The 18,550-nt window shown below is 44.4% G+C and overlaps 1 protein-coding gene across 2 annotated transcripts in view; it reads right to left on the bottom strand.

Annotated features, from left to right (window-relative positions):
• rnf17 (ring finger protein 17) overlaps nt 1-18,550 on the bottom strand; it is a 211,847-nt gene that overhangs the window by 151,711 nt on the left and 41,586 nt on the right. For both annotated transcript variants that reach the window (XM_038817770.1, XM_038817769.1), the window contains exons 5-10: nt 18,097-18,265; nt 16,182-16,252; nt 14,933-15,004; nt 11,714-12,000; nt 2,530-2,628; nt 2,274-2,435 (exon numbers count right to left, since the gene is read on the bottom strand). In XM_038817770.1, coding sequence (XP_038673698.1) covers nt 2,274-2,435; nt 2,530-2,628; nt 11,714-12,000; nt 14,933-15,004; nt 16,182-16,252; nt 18,097-18,265 — 860 coding nt within the window. The remainder of the gene's footprint in view (nt 1-2,273; nt 2,436-2,529; nt 2,629-11,713; nt 12,001-14,932; nt 15,005-16,181; nt 16,253-18,096; nt 18,266-18,550) is intronic.

The following is an 18,550-nucleotide window of genomic DNA, read 5'->3' on the forward strand; positions in this document are numbered from 1 at the left end:
AGATCAGAGGGATTCAGTTCAATTGGTTGGCTGGTGGCCATTTTGGCCATGAACCTTATTCTGCCCAGCAACAGAGTACCTAAGAGAAAGCTCCCGACGCTAAGAGAAGAGGTTGTGTTGCTCTCTCTCCCAAATGCTTCCTGCCTGCTGTTTCTGAGTCTACAGAGAAGTCTCGAGCTCCTGATGAATCTAGTGAAAACATTTACAGACTGAAAGCAAAGACCTCATCCAACTGGAGGCCTAGACTGAAAGAATCTAACTGGAAGATCTCTATCTGAAACAGAGACTTTTAATCTTTTACTTTAAGTATTATTTTTACACCCCTCCTTCCCATCTATGTTTGTCTAATTCATCTAACAAGCACGTCTTTCAGTACTTGTGGGAGGAAACCGGAGCACCTGGAGGAAATCCACGCAGAAACGGGGAGAACATGCAGACACCTCTCAGACTATGACCTATGCCGATAATCAAACCCCGGTCCCTGGCACTGTGGAGCAACAGTGCTAACCACTGCGTTACCGTACTATAGTTAACCAGTTGTATTTGCTGCCTACTTATTATTAATAAAAGCTAATTGTGTATAAATTTACAAATCTGGTAACTGCAGTTATTGGTCAGCCAGACTTTGGATATTTTTTAAATTAAGAGGTAATTTGCAACTCCTGCAACGGTTAGTGTTTCAACTCCGGGTCAAGTGGGTTGGAATTGACTGCGTGCTAGCCCCAGGTGCCGTAACAGCTTCCATTACTGGATTAGTGCTGCATTATTGATTTCACAACCTTCCATTATCATAGTAAAGTGCATTCCATTTCAGTTTGACTGACAGCTCCAGGTGGTTATAGACTATGCAATGGGACTATCACAGAATTTACAGCGCTGAAGCAGGCCATTCGGCCCATCAAGTCCGCACCGGCCCTTGGAAAGAGCACCCTACCCAAGTCATAGCCAAGTCAACACCTCCACCCTCCCCGCAACCCCACCAAACCTTTTTGAACAGCAAGGGCAATTTAGCATAGCCAATTCACCTAACCTGCACATCTTTGGACTGTGGGAGGAAACCGGAGCACCCGGAGAAACCCACGCAGACACGGGGAGAACATGCAGACTCCACACGGACAGTGACCCAAGCCGGGAATCGAACCTGGGACCCAGGAGCTGTGAAACAACTGTGCTAACCACTGTGCTGCCCATACAAATTCTAATTTTTGTTAATGTATGGGTGAAGAAATGTAAATGTAGTGAATGAGTTTTTTAAATGAATGAGTGTCTTTTTAAAATTAAGTCTGCAATAGACATTTAGAAGTTTATTTTTATTTAATCTCAACATAGGTTCTGAGGTTTGTCCATTGTGGATACTGGATAAATTGACATGGTAGGTGTAATGGCAAAGGTTGGGGGCCTGAATCTGCACTACGTTGGCCATGGAGTTGGGTAGAGGGACACAGGGTGGCATGGATAGGACATTGGGGAGTGCGCGTAGCTCAAGGACTATTAGGGGTGAGTGCTGTTTTTTTTCTTGACTTTGAAAAAAACACATGGACACAATGCCAGAGTATAAGGGCAGGCCTTCGCACAGGCCGTCTCCACACCAGGTAGCTATTGCATTCTTTGAGGTCACCTGGCCCAACTCCCAGGAGAACACTACCACTCGAACAAACGTCGCAGCCTTTGGGGCATATTTTCCCAGTTAGGATTTGCAGAGCTGGCCAATGTCTCAATTCTGGGAAAATCCAAGCCGCTAAAGTTTGAAAGTGACATCTAAATCCTAACATATTGCAATCATTTTGCCCCTTTATTATGAGATTACTAAGTAACCCTACCTCATTACATTATACAAGATTTAAAGTAGCCTTATATCCCTTACTGATTCCACGAGTATTGTTCTATCTCCTTCTGCTCAGCCAATTTCCTAACCAGGTTAATAACTTGACTTCACTAATTCTAATTCAACAGCTTTGATATGTGTCATCATTGGTTACCAGTCTTTTGTAATCCCTAGTCAGAAGCTGAATATTTACGGATATCCATAAGAATCAACACCTATTTACAATGCAGAAGGACTGGGATCCCCGTTGTCCTGGAGAGCATTTGCTTGGCACACTGACTTGCTCCAAGTAGGCTTTACACCCACTACCAGCAACTTCCATGGTATAAAATTGAAATCATGGATTTCAAGATCCAGATTTGTCAAATGTATGTTCAAAATAAAAAACGGTTACTTTCCACCTTTCAAATTTGTTTCAGGCCATAACAAACAGGAATACTGTAATTACCAAGTTCCAGAACAGCCGCAGGCAATTTTTGCAATTCCATATTACGGGAGAAGTTGTCAGACTCTGCAGCCAAGAGAACGGCCTTCTTTTTCTCTGAAGATTTCTGGACGTAGAAGTGGCATGGATTTATCACATGACTCACTGAAACTAATCCCTGAAAACCTGAAGTACAATGGTCAATTAAATAAAACGGAACAGCAGTTTAAACAACATCTTATGGTAAGGACACAGAGTACACGCGTACCCAAAATCCTACCTGCATAACAGCTGGTGTCTGAAACATTCTTCTTATGAAAAGTCTTCTTCTGTCGCTTTGAAACTGGTCTTAGTTTTGAATCATTTTGATCAATAGTACCTGAAAAAAATGATTCTGAAAACATCTCCTTCATAATTTTAACAGATGGTTCCATATAATTATTGAACAAAATTATTTTGCTTAAGTCACTTTAACTCTTTAGAACGCCTAGGTCAGAAAGTTTAATCCTCTTTGGAGTTTTTAAAAAATTACTGATTAATAAAAGCCATCAAAAGCTTTAAATATTACTTTCAAAGATGAACTGCTTAAAAGTCAAAGGACATCAGAAGATTAAAAATAGAGACTCCTGATTTTTTTAAAACTTCCTGGCATTTTCAGTTCATAATCAAATAATTCCAATTGATTTCCAGTGACAACATCCACAACAGGGTGTGGGGGGAAAACAGGTGTGACTAGGATCATCACGGTAGTCTGGACAATGACAGCACGGTCCCCACGTTAAACATTGTCTGGTGCAGGTTTCTGTCAGGGTCCATTTGCCAAGTTGTATGACGATGGCGAATTGGCGAGAGTGACATGGCTGTGAACCTGTGAATATTTAGTCAAGAATTTGCACACACAGGGCAGCATCATTTGTAACTGAGCAGTCCTCTTCAGGATACCCTCTGCTCATGCTAAATGGGATGGAGCAAGAAATAGGTTGTCCCACCTTCTCCTAGGTGGGGAGCCATACCCTGCAGGAACATTCATCTTTGTGGTCAAAGAAAACAAACCTCAAATTCTTCAAATTGAAATGTTAGAAAATTCATGGACAATCTCAAGAGGGCAATCCGGAAAGAATTACAATTGTATTATGTGAGCTATCAGGACTCCAAATTGGTATCACCATCCTCACTGGGAGAGGCAACTGAAGGAACAAGCACGGTATGCATTTTACAAGAAAGGAAAGGTTGAAGCAATCCTGCTATCCATGATATCTTTACCATCCAGAATAGAATCTTCAATGCATTGCCACTGCCCAATTGTACAAGTGAAAGGCTCATGACACCTCACCTGCAGCTCAGCTACACTCAATATGCCACAGTCATCAGTGATCATGCCTCGATCCTGGGCTCAGATGTTAAGGAAAAAATCTATTCTAACCTTGCTTAAGTCCTCATTGCTATCCCAAAATCAGATCACGCCTATGAGGGGGCTTTAATTTCAGAATTGGCCGTGTCTTCGATGTCTGGAGAGGAATCATTGGGAAAAACAAGTGGGAAAAGCTAATACAAATGGTATCCCCTTGGTGACAAAGTGTGTTCAGCGGCCTTTGTGGTGAATGTATTATGCCAATAATCCACCATTGTATTTGTATCTGTGCTGTTGCCCTTGTATTTGTATCTGTGCTATGCTGTTGCCCTTGTGGGCTTCTCCTATGGGCCATTGTACGGCATTAACCACAGGGGAACATGTTGGGGCATGTATGGGCTCCGCCCATGGCTCCTCCCCTTGAAGGGAGGTAAAAAGAGCAGTCGACCTGAAGGCGGTTCTCAGTGTTGGATCAATCGCAGGCAGGCACTGTTCTAAGTTGATTAAAGCCACGGTTTACTTCTACTCGTCTCGGGCGAATTGATGGTCGCATCAATTTAATCAACTGAAACGCAACTATGGAATCGGCCCTCAAACCTGACCGACTGGAACTCGATCCACAGGCCACGGAGGCAAAATAAATTTTTTCGCACTGGCTCCGCTGCTTCAAGGCCTATCTCACAGCCTTCTGTCATCGACGAACAGAAGCTGAGCCTCCTCCACGCACGGGTGAGCCATCGAATCTCTGTTCAACTCGACGAAGCCTCCTCCTATGCAGACGCTCTCGCGATGCTCAAACGCCTCTATGTACGGCCCGTGAACGAGGTCTACGCGCGACACATCCTCACCACTCACCGCCAGCGTCCGGGGAATCGCTAGAAGACTACCTACGCGACCTCAAAGTCCTCGCACGCAGCTGCAACTACCAGGCCGTTACGGCCACTCAACATATGGAACTCGCCGTCCGAGATGTCTACGTGGCAGGAGTCCGGTCCAACTACGTGAGACAGCGCCTACTCGAAAAGGGGGCCCTGGACCTGGATCAGACGGTAAAGTTAGCCTCCTCTCTGGAAGTAGCGTTCCAGAGCCTTAACGCATTCCCGGCTGGCCACGCGACCCCCACGTTGACCCCCGACCAAAGACTATCCCAGGCCTGTGCCGCGTGGCCGCCCGCCCATCATGGGGACTACCCTGCTATTTCGGCGGCCAGTCCCAACACCCCCGGCAACACTGCCTGGCCCGTAACGCGAACTGCAGCAGCTGCGGGAGAAAAGGACATTTCGCCAAAGTTTGCCTGGCCAGGTCCAAGAACTCGTAACTCACAGGCCCGATCCTCAGACTCACAGGCCCGCAGACCCCGCAGTGTGGCAGCGTGTCTGCCGACTCTGGCCCCTGCAGACGCGTCATCAGCCTCGTGCTATCCGTGGGGGCAGCCATCTTCCAGCCCTCACAACACGTACGACTCACGGGGGCCGCCATCTTGGCCAGCCTCCCCCCCCCCACGCAGCCAGCCACGGGCGATCCATGGGGACCGCCATCTTGGACGCCATCTTCTACGCCGCTCGACGCTTACTATCAACAAGAACAAACATCGCGGAGCCGCCCCAGCACCTCCGACCACGCCGACTACCCGCAATTCAGTGCGGTCGCCCTGGAATAGTCGCGACCCAAGCACCTTCAGAGCTCTATGATGACCATCCGGGTAAATGGGCATGAGTCTCCTTGCCTTTTCGACTCCGGGAGCACAGAGAGCTTCATTCACCCGGACATGGTCAGACGCTGCTCGCTCACAATTTTCCTGGCGCACCAATCCACTCCCTCGCCTCTGGGTCGCACTCGGTGTAAATCCGAGGGTGCACTACCGCAAACTTAGCAATACAGGGCGCCGAGTACGGCAATTTTAAATTATATGTGCTCCCAGACCTCTGCGCTCCTCTCCTATTGGGACTAGATCTCCAATGCAACCTCAGGAGCCTAACCCTGAAGTTCAGGGGGGCCCTGCCCCCACTCACCATATGCAGCCTCGTGACCCTAAAAGTCGACCCTCCCCCACTCTTCGCAAACCTCATCACTGACTGCAAACCAGTCGCCACCAGAAGCAGGCGGTATAGCATACAGGACAGGACTTTTATCAGGTCAGAGGTCCAACGACTCTTGCGGGAGGGAGTCATGGAGGCCAGCAATAGCCCCTGGACAGCTCAGGTGGTGGTCGTCAAGATCAGGTAAAGAAACGGATGGTTGTAGATTACAGCCAAACCATAAACCGGTACACGCAACTCTATGCGTACCCCCATCCCCGGATTGCAGACATGGTAAACCAGATCGCACACTACCGGGTGTTCTCCACGGTGAATCTGAAGTCTGCATACCACCAGCTCCCAATCCACCCGGAAGACCGCCACCACACGGCTTTTGAGGCAGACGACCGCCTTTTCCACTTCCTCCGGGTCCCCTTTGGCGTCACGAACGGGGTTTTGGTGTTCGAAAGAACAATGGACCGAATAGTGGACCAGTACGGGCTGCGGGCCACATTTCCGTGCTTGGACAATGTCACCATCTGCGGCCATGATCAGCAGGACCACGACGCCAACGTCCACAGATTTCTCCAAACCGCCCAAACCCTAAACCTCACGTACAAAAAGAAGAAATGCGTTTTCCGCACAACCAGACTAGCCATCCTCGGCTACGTCTTGGAAAACGGGGATCTAGGACGCGACCCTGACCGTATGCACCCCCTCCTACAACTTCCCCTCCCCCACTGCCCCAAGGCACTGAAGAGCTGCCCCGGGTTCTTTTCATATTATGCCCAGTGGGTCCCCAACTATGCGAACAAAGCCCGCCCACTAATCAAGGCCACAATCTTCCCACTGGCAACTGAGGCCCGCCAGGCCTTCCGCTGCATCAAGGCGGACATAGCCAAAGCCACGATGCGCGCAGTGGAAGAGTCCGTCCCCTTCCAGGTGGAGAGTGACGTATCAGAGGTTGCTCTCGCCGCTACCCTCAATCAAGCAGGCAGACCGGTTGCGTTTTTATCATGCACCCTCGCCACCTCCGAAATTCAGCACTCCTCAGTCGAGAAGGAGACCCAAGCCATCGTGGAAGCCGTACGGCACTGGAGGCACTACCCCTCTGGTAGGAGGTTTACCCTAGTCACCGACCAACGATCGGTAGCCTTCAAGTTCGACAATACGCAGCGGGGCAAAATCAAAAACGATAAGATCTTGAGGTGGAGGATCAAACTCTCCACCTATAATTACGATATAGTATATCGTCCTGGGAAGCTCAACGAGCCTCCAGATGCCCTGTCCCGCAGTACATGCGCCAGCGCGCAAGATGACCGACTACGGGCTATCCACGATGACCTCTGCCACCCGGGGGTCACCCGGCTTATCCACTATATCAAGGCCCGCAACCTGCCCTACTCCATCAAGGTGGTCAGAGCCATGACCAGGGGCTGCCAGATCTGTGCTGACAACCGCATCTGTAAACCGCACTTCTATCGACCAGATAAGGCCCACCTGGTAAAGGCATCCCGGCCCTTTGAGCACCTCAGTATTGATTTCAAAGGGCCCCTCCCATCCATTAACCGCAATATATATTTCCCCTTTGCAATCCCTTGCCCCGACATGACCACGTCCACCGCCATTAAAGCCCTACATAGTGTCTTCACCCTGTTTGGTTTCCCTAATTATGTCCACAGTAACTGGGGCTCGTCGTTCATGAGCGACGAACTGCGTCAGTACCTGCTCAGTAAGGGCATCGCCTCGAGCAGGACTACCAGTTATAACCCCGGGGGAAATGGGCAGGTGGAGATGGAGAACGCGACGATCTGGAAGACTGTCCCACTGACCCTGCGGTTCAGGAATCTCTCAGTTTCCCACTGGCAGGAGGTCCTCCCCGATGCGCTCCACTCTATTAGGTCCCTCCTTTGCATGGCCACAAACGAGACCCCTCACGTCCGCTTATTTGTTTTCCCTAGAAGATCCACCTCAGGGGCCTCGCTTCCATCCTCGCTGAAGACACCGGGGCCAGTCCTACTCAGAAAGCACGTCAGGAGCCATAAGTCCGATCCTCTGGTAGAGAGGGTCCAGCTCCTACACTCCAAACTCCAGTATGCTTATATCGAACACACCGATGGCCGACAGGATATGGTCTCCCTCCGGGACCTGGCGCCCGCCGGTTCCACCACCACCACCACCGCCCCTCCACCATATCCGAGTGCTCCAGTTTCCTCTCAGTCCAAAGATGTGCAGGTTAGGTGGATTGGCCATGCTAAATTGCCCTTAGTGTCCAAAAAGGTTAGGTGGGGTTACTGGGTTATGGGGATAGGGTGGACTCTCTGGGCCGAATGGCCTCCTTCTGCACTGTAAATTCTATGATTCTATACCAAGTTTCCACCCACTCACCTAATCCATTTGTAAATGTATTTCTTAATCACAACTTGCTCTCCCACACATTTAAGGGTTGTCTGCAAATTTAGCTACAGTACATTGTATCCCTGAATCCAAGTCATAAACATATATTGTAAATAATTGGGACTAGAGACAGACGCCTGTGGCACACCACTAGTTACAGCACAGAAAAATACCTATTTCTTCCCAATCTGCTTTCTGATGGTCAACAAATCCTCTATCTAAACTCATATATAACCACCAGCCCTGTGGGATCTTAACTGGTGTATTAACCTTTTGGGCGACATCTTATCAAATAGAGTTCATAGAATAGAATTTACAATGCAGGAGGAAGGCATTCGGCCCATCGAGTCTGCATCGGTCCTTGGAAGGGGCACCCTACTTAAACCCATGCCTGCACTCTATCCCCGTAACCCAGTAATCCCACCTAATCTTTTGGACACTAAGGGGCAATTTAGCACGGCCAATCCACCTAATCTGCACATTTTTGGACTGTAGGAGAAAACCGGAGCAGCCGGAGGAAACCCAATGTAGCCACCTAAGATGGACACTGGGCTACAAAAATGGAGAACTGCTAAGGCTGCAGGGAGAAAACAGTCTTAGCAAGGACAAGCAGTTTGCAGAAGGCTAATTAGCATTCTGCACGTACAGAAACCAGTTTATGGCCAGGTGCAGAATCTCAGCTAAAGGTGTAAATGGCAACAACGATTTGCATAGTAATGAGGTGATCCAGATCTAGGCCCACACAATAGAAACATTTAGGTTTGAATGGATACTTTGAGTGGACGCCCAGACGAAGGGGCACCATAAGTATCCATCACAAAGCACCATAGAGACCGCCCCACCCATCGAGAAGCGACCCTCAGATTGGGGGGTTTGGAAAATATCGATTGGGCGAAGACCCAATCGATATACAGCAGGTAGAGACCGCCCCAAAGAGGCACGGACTTTGGGGGGGGACCTATAAAAGTAGACCCCGCACATGGTCCGTTCTGTTGTTTTGGCTCCGGCTCTCTGCTGTCTTCATCGCTTGCTGATACATCGCATCCTGACTCCAGTTCCATCACCAGCCGTTGAGCCACCAGCCATCGAACTGTAAGTTTCACCACGACGCTCGCTACGTGAACCAGAATTGCTAGACCCTGACGACCTCTAACTTTCTGAGAGTTGCAGACCAAGAACGGGACGAAGGCCTCGCTCCCTGACCTTGCCTGTTCCTGTTTAGATAAGTATTTTAGTCATTTAGTTTAGAAGTAACTTAGTCTTTAGCGTATGCATGTGTATTTATTATATTTGTTATAATAAATATCAATCGTTTGAACTTAATCGGTGTACAGATTTATTACTTTGAACCTGACCTTGATATACTTGTGAGGTGTCTAAATACGGCACCTGGCGACTCCGAGCAGAATTACATACACAGAGCTGTAGTAGTGTTAAGCACACGGCCTTTAAACGGAGGCGTGTTAATACACTCCAATAAAACGCATAATACACTCAAGCAAAACGTGCAACACCACAGACACGGGGAGAAAGTGCAAACTCCACACAGTCACCCGAGGCTGGAATTGAACCCGGGACCCTGGAGCTGTGATGCAGCAGTGCACCCTTAGCACGGTGCCACCGTGCCACCCCTTTTTTTTTTTGGAAAGTCCAGATATACTACAGGATATACTATATCTACAGGACCCCCATTATCCACTTTTCTTGATGCATCTTCGAAGAACTCCAGCAAATTAGTCAAACACGATTTACCCTTCATAAACTATGCGGATATTGATAGCTTGAGTATCAATTTTCCAAATGTCCTGTTGCTACTTCCTTAATCATGGATTCCAACGGTTTCCCAACGACAGACATTAAACTGGTCTATACTTTCCTACTTTCTGCCTTTCTCATTTTTTGAACAGTGATGTTACATTAGCCTCTTAATGGAACCTTTTCAGAATACAGGAAATTTTTGAATATTAGAACCAATGTCTCCATTATGTCTGCTGCCACTTCTTTAAGACTCTATGGACTCCTCCTCCATTCTCATCATGGCCTCCTATACCATTCCAACAAGGCTCCAACAAACCAGTCTCTTCTCCATGAGGGGATTCAGGTGCAGACTGGAAAACTGTATGCTTTGCAGAACATCGCCATTCAATCCCCAAATGTGACAAACAAGCCACCTTTTAATTCACTCCTCTAACCTGTTACAAGTAAGCTTAAGAAACTGTACCTCATCGTTCAATTATGCACTTAATAGCCTTTTCAGGCTCAGCCTTTTCAACGCAGAATTTAATTACCCCATTCCCCAGAGGCAAGTCTGGGGCCAGGTAGTGCAATTGATTGGGCAGCAGAGTGCAGTGTGGATACCTAGTCTCCATCCCATCTCCACCTAATTAAGTCTGTGGCAAGAAAGCTTGTGGGTGGCCTTCCTGCCAGGACACTAATTGAGGCTACAGGCTTCATTCTGCCGCTGTTGATACTGACATGCTGTGGACGACAAAAGTTCCACTCCCAAGGTCTTGAATGGCAGGCACTTAAATTCATCAGGCGTCCCCAAATGGAGGTGACACAGGACTCCCACTAGTTTTCAATCAGCAGGCGAGATCTCCATCAGATTAAACTCCACCCAATGAGTTCAAAAATTTCAAATCATATTTGCCACAATTTTTGTTTATTTCAGAGCACTTGTTGGCAATTCCACTTTATCTAGACCTATCCTTTTTTTCTTTTCCTTGTCCCATTACCATTTCCTTTGCTCTGCACCTTAACCCATTTTATCATTTGATCTTGCCAGCCTCCACCCTATCGTAAAACCTTTCTCTTCTTCTCCCAAACCCGCCTACTCTCATACCCTCCTATTCTGTAGTATTTTAATACATGTTAGATTGATAATTTTTACAGTTCTGATAAAATATAGACCTGAAATTTTGATTTATGCTACCAGTCCCGTGCATTTCCAGCATTTTAGAGATCCGGAATCCAATGTTTTGCTATTATCCTAGTATCTTTCCTGCATGAAGTTTAATAGTTTATATATTTCCTGGGTTAGTGCTTCCTCGCATTTTGAAAATGGGATTTACATTTGCTGTTTATCAAATCTCTGGTACTATTTGTGAATTTTTGTATGAATTCTAGTGTCCTTGCTATCTTTGAAAATCTGCAGATGCAATCTTTCTGAAACTGTAGTCTTGTCGTCCTCATGTTTGGTTAGTTTGTCAGCCACGTAATTCAGTAAGTAAATTTCATTCCAACGTTGGAACTATTGCAACCTAGTTGGAGATTGCTTTATTCTTTGGCTTCAATTTGATTATATGGGTTCATATTTTTATGATTTTTATCCAATATAGAACCACATAAATTGAAGATTGATAATTTCCCCAAGGAAAATATAATTTTATGCATAGCATCCTGGGTTTACTTCATTTAACAAAAAAAGCTTGCTATCAAGCAGAGAGCTACGTTAAAATTCCAAGTCAAGGTATTGCTAGAGCAGATCTACAATGCATGAAAATTTACAAGGAGCATTACTGCCATTATTTAATGGAGCTGGCGACTAAATTCAGCAAGAGCTTCTCAATACTCTTATCATTGGAGGAACCAATGCCCCATATTTTGGAACATAGCTTTTACGGCTTATATATTCAAAATGCACATTTCAACTTTAAAGACACCGGTTCCTATAAAAAGTAAATTAACAGAATACATACTTATGTTATCTTCAAATATTTCTTCAATAATAACATCTCTATCTTGACTTGAGAGCGATAATCTGTTTTGAATGTGTAATGAAGACTTTCCTCTTTTTTTGGAGCTATTTTCCACCTGAGAAACATTCACATCATGGTGTGTTACAGAATCCATCTTCTGTTTTTTTTCAGAAGATTCAATTTTGCTGCTTGCAAGTCGTTGTTCTGTTCTAAGTGAACAGGTTTGTTCCGTCACTTTTCCAGAAGTATCATTTGGCAATTTATTTTCTATCCTTGAACCAATAAACCTACAAAACAGCAAGAATATCAGAGAATAAATTAATATTTAAAAGAAGGATATGCTCGTCTTTGAAGGGGTGCAGCAACTGCTCACTTGATTAATTCTTGAGATTAGAGGGCTGTCCTATAAGAGAACAGGCAGTAGAACAGACCTATATACTTTAGTGTTTGGAAGAGAGGAGATCTCATTGAAACAAAGATTCTGAGAGGACATTACTGAATAAATGTTGAGGCTTTTTTTCATAGCTGGAGTCTAGAACTTGGAATCGGTCTCAGGATAAAGGGTCAACCACTTAGGTTGAAGGCGAGGAGAAAGTATTTGGCCAGAGGGTTGTAAGTCACTGTGATTCTCTAACCAAGAGAGCAGTGGATGGTTAATCAATAATATTCAGGGCAGAGAGTCTTGAGGTTCATTTCTGGGCACCAAGGGAATTAACAATATGGCTAAAGGCAGGAAAGTGGAGTTGATGGTGAAGTTCAGCCTCAATTCCTCACAGATTTGAGGGACTGCAACACCTATTGCTATTTCTTATTTTTTTATAAAATAGACTGATTGTTAACTGTATCCTTGGGTTATGCTAAATGGCATGTATACAATTAACACTAATTGCCAACACCTGAATGTTTATTTTGTCAATGAAAGTAGAAGCATACTGTAGCATAAGGCATCTTTTTTTTTTAAATAGTTTTAGTTTTCATTTATTCCTTCACTACATTTGACTCAGTATTCTGTACATTTCTACAATTAATTTTTGATGCACCAGTATTTCCCCATCAGATTCTCAGCAAGTTCTTTCTGTAAGAACAAATGTTGCAATTCAAGATAAAGGAACTCGAAAGGAGGTGGAAAACCTGATGCTGTATTCCTTGTTAAAAAGTGGAGAAGTTTGTTTGAACGAATAGTTGGAAAAACTGGAGTGGATTTTTTAATACAAACAGCTAATGGTAAGCATAGTTTAAAAGAAGATTTTAAAGTGCGCCTTTTTGGGAGTGGAGTTTGGAAACACTCATGTGACAATCATCGGGGGGGGGGGGGATTGAGGGGGAAATCCACGGAAGTGGAGTGGCATCAGCCATTTGCTTCAAAGTAAGGTGGTATTTTTTTGAAAAACTGTATATATTTGTGAAGCACATGGCAGAGTAAAGGATTATTGTATTTTTTATAGATTTAAAGTGCCCAATTCTTTTTTTCCCCCAATTAACAGGCATTTTAGCATGGCTAATCCACCTACCCTACACATCTTTGGGTTGCGGCGGTGAAACCCACAGATACTGCACAAACTCCACATGAACCGTGATCCGGGGCTGGGATCGAACCCGGGTCCTCGGCACTATGAGACAGCAGTGTTAACCACTGCACCACCGCGCCGCCTCGGTGTATTGTATTATAATCAAACTTTCCATTTCAATAAAAATCTTTTTGTTATTAATTAACTAGCAATCTTGTGACTTCTGTTTCTCTATGTTTTCTAAAAAAGTTTAAGTAGTTAAATCTTTTGAGCCAGGGTTCCATTCTGGAATCTCACCATCCAGTAGTAACACCAACTGGGATCGTAACATTACAATATACCTCTATTCTACACCCTGCTCAATCTAACCCCGCTTTTTAAACCCTACATCCTAAACATTACTAAAATCTCTTAATTCCCCATTACCAACATTACCTGCATCTCCCCACCCAAATTGCAGAGCTGCTCAAAATTCTTATGCACATTTTTATTTTAATATACTATTCCTCCAATGTTCTATTCCTCCAATGTTCTGATCACTGGCCTCCTTACTTCAAACTTTAAACTGTCAAAAAATCCACTATCCACATACTATGTACGTTATACACCCAAATAGTCTTCATCACTACCCTTATTACCGTGCCTTGGCTCCTGACCCAATAATCTACAAATGCCTCTATGTTCAGCAGGTTTTACAAGTGCAAAAGTTCCAAATTCTGCCATGTGGCACTAGAAGATGTCAAAATCCTGTAATAGGAGAATCACGGAGTGCAGTCTCTAGCCAACTATACATGCATAAGATCACATAGGATAAAAGGAACATACCAGTTGGTTCAACCAGTCCATGTCAGTGTTTATTTTCCACTCAAAGCCTCCTCCCATCTAAATTGATCATCGTAACCATTTACTTCCTTCTCTCATATGACTATCTAGCTTCCGGAAATGGACGTAGACTATTTGCTTCAACTATTGTGGTAGAGAGTTCCACCTTTTTAGGTAAAATAAGTTCCTTCTGGAGTTCCGCACTTCTTGATGACCATTGGTGGTCGCCATCAGTTCCTCGGTGTCCACTCTCAAATTCAATAATTTTAAGCATTTTTATTAGGTCACCCTCACCTTCCTTTTTCAAGAGAGAAGAGACCCAGCTCTCTTGTCCTGTCAATATATAAACTCACATTTCTGGTTTCATCCTTGTAAATCCTCTCTGCACGCTCCTTCCAGTGGTTTTATGTTTTTTTCATAATATGGTAATAACAACTTCATGTGCATCTTGGCCATAGATTCAATACGGGTTTCTCCACTTTTCAATTCTATCCCTCGAAAAATAAAGCCCAATGCTGTGTTTGCTTTTTTAATGGCCTTGCTAACTTGGGAGTGCAACTTTTGGAGATGGTGACTAGCACTTCTTTGTTCCTCTACCTCACCTAGAGTTGCACCAAATAACAAATTACTTCCATGCTTCTCACCAAAATTTACTATATATGCCAATAACATAGAATCCCAAGTACAGGAGGCCATTCGGCCATCGAGTTTGCACCAATCCTCCGAAAGAGCACCCATCTAGACTCACTCGCTAACCCCATCCCCGCAACTCCGTAAGATGTGTGCAAGTTATCTGTGTATAGTGCAATGGATAACTGCCCTATAGATCAGAGGCACACAATAGATGAGTAATACACAAACATTCAAAAAAATATGGAACATCACTTACTTCTCTGATGCCAATTCAATTTTTCCTAAATTTGCAAGGCCCATCACTAATGGTCCAGGTTGGATTTGAAATCTGTAAAATTAAAATTTAACAGTTACTTTCCTATTTCCTTTCCCTCCTCACATAATGGGATACAGTTCACGAGTGCCGACCATCCAACGAGATAGGTCTCAAAAAGTCACCCCTGATATAAAAACTTTGTAGACAAGTATTAAGAGGTCCCTCAATTTAGGTGGGCATTACAGCAAATTCTGACCTGATCCATATCCATTTTCTACAAACATACGCTTTCAGTACTGGAGTTAGGGAAAGGGAATACAGCAATCACAAGCAGCAGTCCTATTTTTTTCCTCTGGTTGGACCATGAGCAATGAAATTAACAGCATTGTGCCAATATCTCAATAGGTTCTCAACCTACTTTTTAAGTCTAAAAAATATTCTGAGCAGATTGGTAAATAATAAATGCATAATGTTTTAAAGATGATGTTTTAAGTATATATATATATATATATTATATATATGAAATTTGAAGAATGCAGCGAGCTGCATTAAATTTACGGGGGCTTTACAATGGTAGGAGATGGTGACAACATTGGAATGAAGCAACGTCCTATATAATGGAAGCCAACAAAGGATGAACTCTTGACAGCCCAACCATGGCAGTAGTCAAGGAGTAGTCAGAAGAGGCGAGAACATGTTTATGCTACGTAACAACCAATTGCAGCACTGTGCCAAAATCTCAATACAATCCTGGACAAAGCTGCTCCATCACCAACAAATCCATGATCTCTATTAACAAGAAGAACAAGGGCAGCAAGCACTTGGAAGCACCATCACCTGCAAACACAAGTCACAGCCACCCCAATTTTGAAATGGATTACAATTATTTCACTGTTGCTATGTTAAAATCCCTACTGAAGACCACTGTAGGTGTATCTACATTACATGGACTGCAAAGTAGTTTGACATTCTAGGGTAATTAGGGATGGACTATAAGTTCTGGCCTTGCTAGCAATGCCAACATTCCATAAAGAAATTTAAAAATAAACCTCTCAACCCTGCAGCCTCAACCATCGAGGAGAAAGATCATTGTTGTGAGAACCTCTCCATTGAGAGTCAAACATATTATGCCATTCCTTAATTTCTATATCAATATTTCAATTCACACCTAGCACCACTGAAGAACCATTATTCAAAGTGTTTCTTTTCTTTCATAAATGTGAATATTCAAATTAAAGCAAGCACTTACCTTAGATCAGTGCCTTCCAGTGCCTCTACAATATTATTTGCTTGATCTAAACATTTCAAATCTTCAATAATCTACGATCAAAAAGAAAACAGGAAATAATAAAAAAAGAGAAAGCATAGAAGATACATGAATCAATTAGCATTTACCCGGGGATGTAGGTTTGTAATGGTGAGTGGCGTGTTGGCAGGGACGCCGGTGATTCTGGTCAATGTGTACACACCCAACTGGGATGATGTGGAGTTTATTAAGAAACGGTTTGGGTCCATTCCAGATTCGGACTCCCAAAGTTGATTTTGGGAGGTGATTTTAATTGTGTGCTGGACCCGAGGGTGGACAGATCACGGCCCAAGTCAATGATTAGGACAGGGGTGGCAAGGGAGTTAGGGGTGTTTATGGAACAGATGGGAGGGATCGATCTATGAAGGTTTAGCAACTTGGGGGTTGGGGGAGGGAAAATATTCCTTTCTCTTCCAGGTTCATCAGGTATACGTTTTGTGGCGGGAAGTGCTGATGGGGTGGCGAGGCCGGAGTATGCAGGCATAGTCATTTTGGACACATGCGCTGCACTACGTAGATGTGGAGCTTGAGGTGAGCGAGATCAGGATGGCGATTCGATTCAGGGTTACTGGTGGATAAAGAGTTTTGCGACTGGGCATGAAAAATTGTGGAATTTAATCAGAATGGGGAGGTCTCTGCGGCCACGCTCTGGGAGGCATTGAAGGCGGTGATCCTGGGGAAGGTGATTTCTATATGGCTCATAGGGATACAGTGGAGACACGAAGGCTGCTGGAGGATATTGTGGAAATAGACCGCAAATATTCAGTGGCCCTGACTAGGAAGCCTTTACCGGAGAGAAGGAATTGAGGGGCAGTTTTACTGACTGGGCAACGGAAAAGGCAGTGAGTCACCTTCGTAGGAGGTGTGTGTGTGTGTGTGTGTGTGTGTAAGGGGGGGGGGTAGTGTGAGTACAGTGAGAAGGTTAGTCACCTGCTGGCCTAACAGTTGAGACGACAGGCGGCAGCAAGGGAAAGTGTGCAGGTAAGGGCGACAGATAAGGATCCGCAGGTGTGTGGATCATACAGGCCCATTTTGTGGCTAAATACAGATGCGAAGATGCTGGTATGGCGGGTGTGTGCTAGAGGTGGTATGAGAAGGTCAGACAGGTTTCGTGAAGGGGCAGCAGCTGTCGAGTAACATTAGGAAGCTATTGAACATGGTCATGACCCTGTCGGGGAGCAGGGTGCCGGAGGCGAGTGCCAACGGACACGGAAGAGGCATTTGACCTAGTTGAGTAGCAGTATTTGTTTGAAGCCTTGAGGCGTTTTGGGGGTAGGGCCGATATTTGCGACATGTATATGGTTACTTTATGCATCCCCAAAACGTGTGCAAACAAATGGGATGGATTCAAAGTACTTACACAGGGGAACAAGGTAGGGTGCTCGTGAGTTCAAGGGTAAAAAATGCTACAAACTATGTATAATTATTGTGTTCATAAGTGTTTTTTTGTAAAATTTGGAACAAAGTATATTTTTAAAAAGACCTGCATTTACATAGTGCCTTTCATAACCGGACATCCTAAAGTCATTTACATCCAATTAAGTACATGGTGAAGTACAGTCACTGTTATAATGTAGGAAATGCAGCAGACAAGCGGCACAAAGCAAACTTCCACAAATGTGATGCAACCTGATGATCTGCTTTTTTAACATTGATTGATGGATAAAAATTGGCCTAGGCACCAGAGACAACACTTCTGCAGTCTAGAAGCACATGTAGAAATCAAAATAGGATTTAAAGGGCATTGAAAATGTAATATTGTTTGATGGGGAAACCCAGTGCAAAATATTTCAGCTCAAGGTATTTTAATAAACATTCTTTCATGGTGCAGCTTGTATATCTTACATCAAATTCTTACCTGTTGTGAATTAAAACAGGTTACAAGAGATGTAGATTTGGCTTCAATTGCAACTTTTATGACAGAGTCTAAGCCATTAATTTTCTCCTTGAGGGCCTTTTGAAGTTTAGTAATCCCATTAAGGTGTTGTTGAACAATGAATTCGAGTTCCTTCAACAACATCTCTTTCCTGTAAAATGCAATGCCAAACTCAATCATATTCAACAGATTTTTGTTAATCAAAACACAATTCAAAGTGATTTAAATACTTCTGATGCACAGACAGCTCAAGAAATGGATCAAAAACACACGGTACAAGTACATAGATGTAGGTTCAGAAAGAAAACTCTTAATTTCTGTTCGATTTATCTAATCCCGGGCTCTTCATACACTATAATGTCGCTTCCCATCTCGTCCCCAGTACTCAATTTCATTTCTGAAGCCAATAACCTACTCAACTCTGTTCCTATTCAAA

Source organism: Scyliorhinus canicula, chromosome 14 (assembly GCF_902713615.1).
Source record: "Scyliorhinus canicula chromosome 14, sScyCan1.1, whole genome shotgun sequence".
Taxonomy (NCBI): domain Eukaryota; kingdom Metazoa; phylum Chordata; class Chondrichthyes; order Carcharhiniformes; family Scyliorhinidae; genus Scyliorhinus; species Scyliorhinus canicula.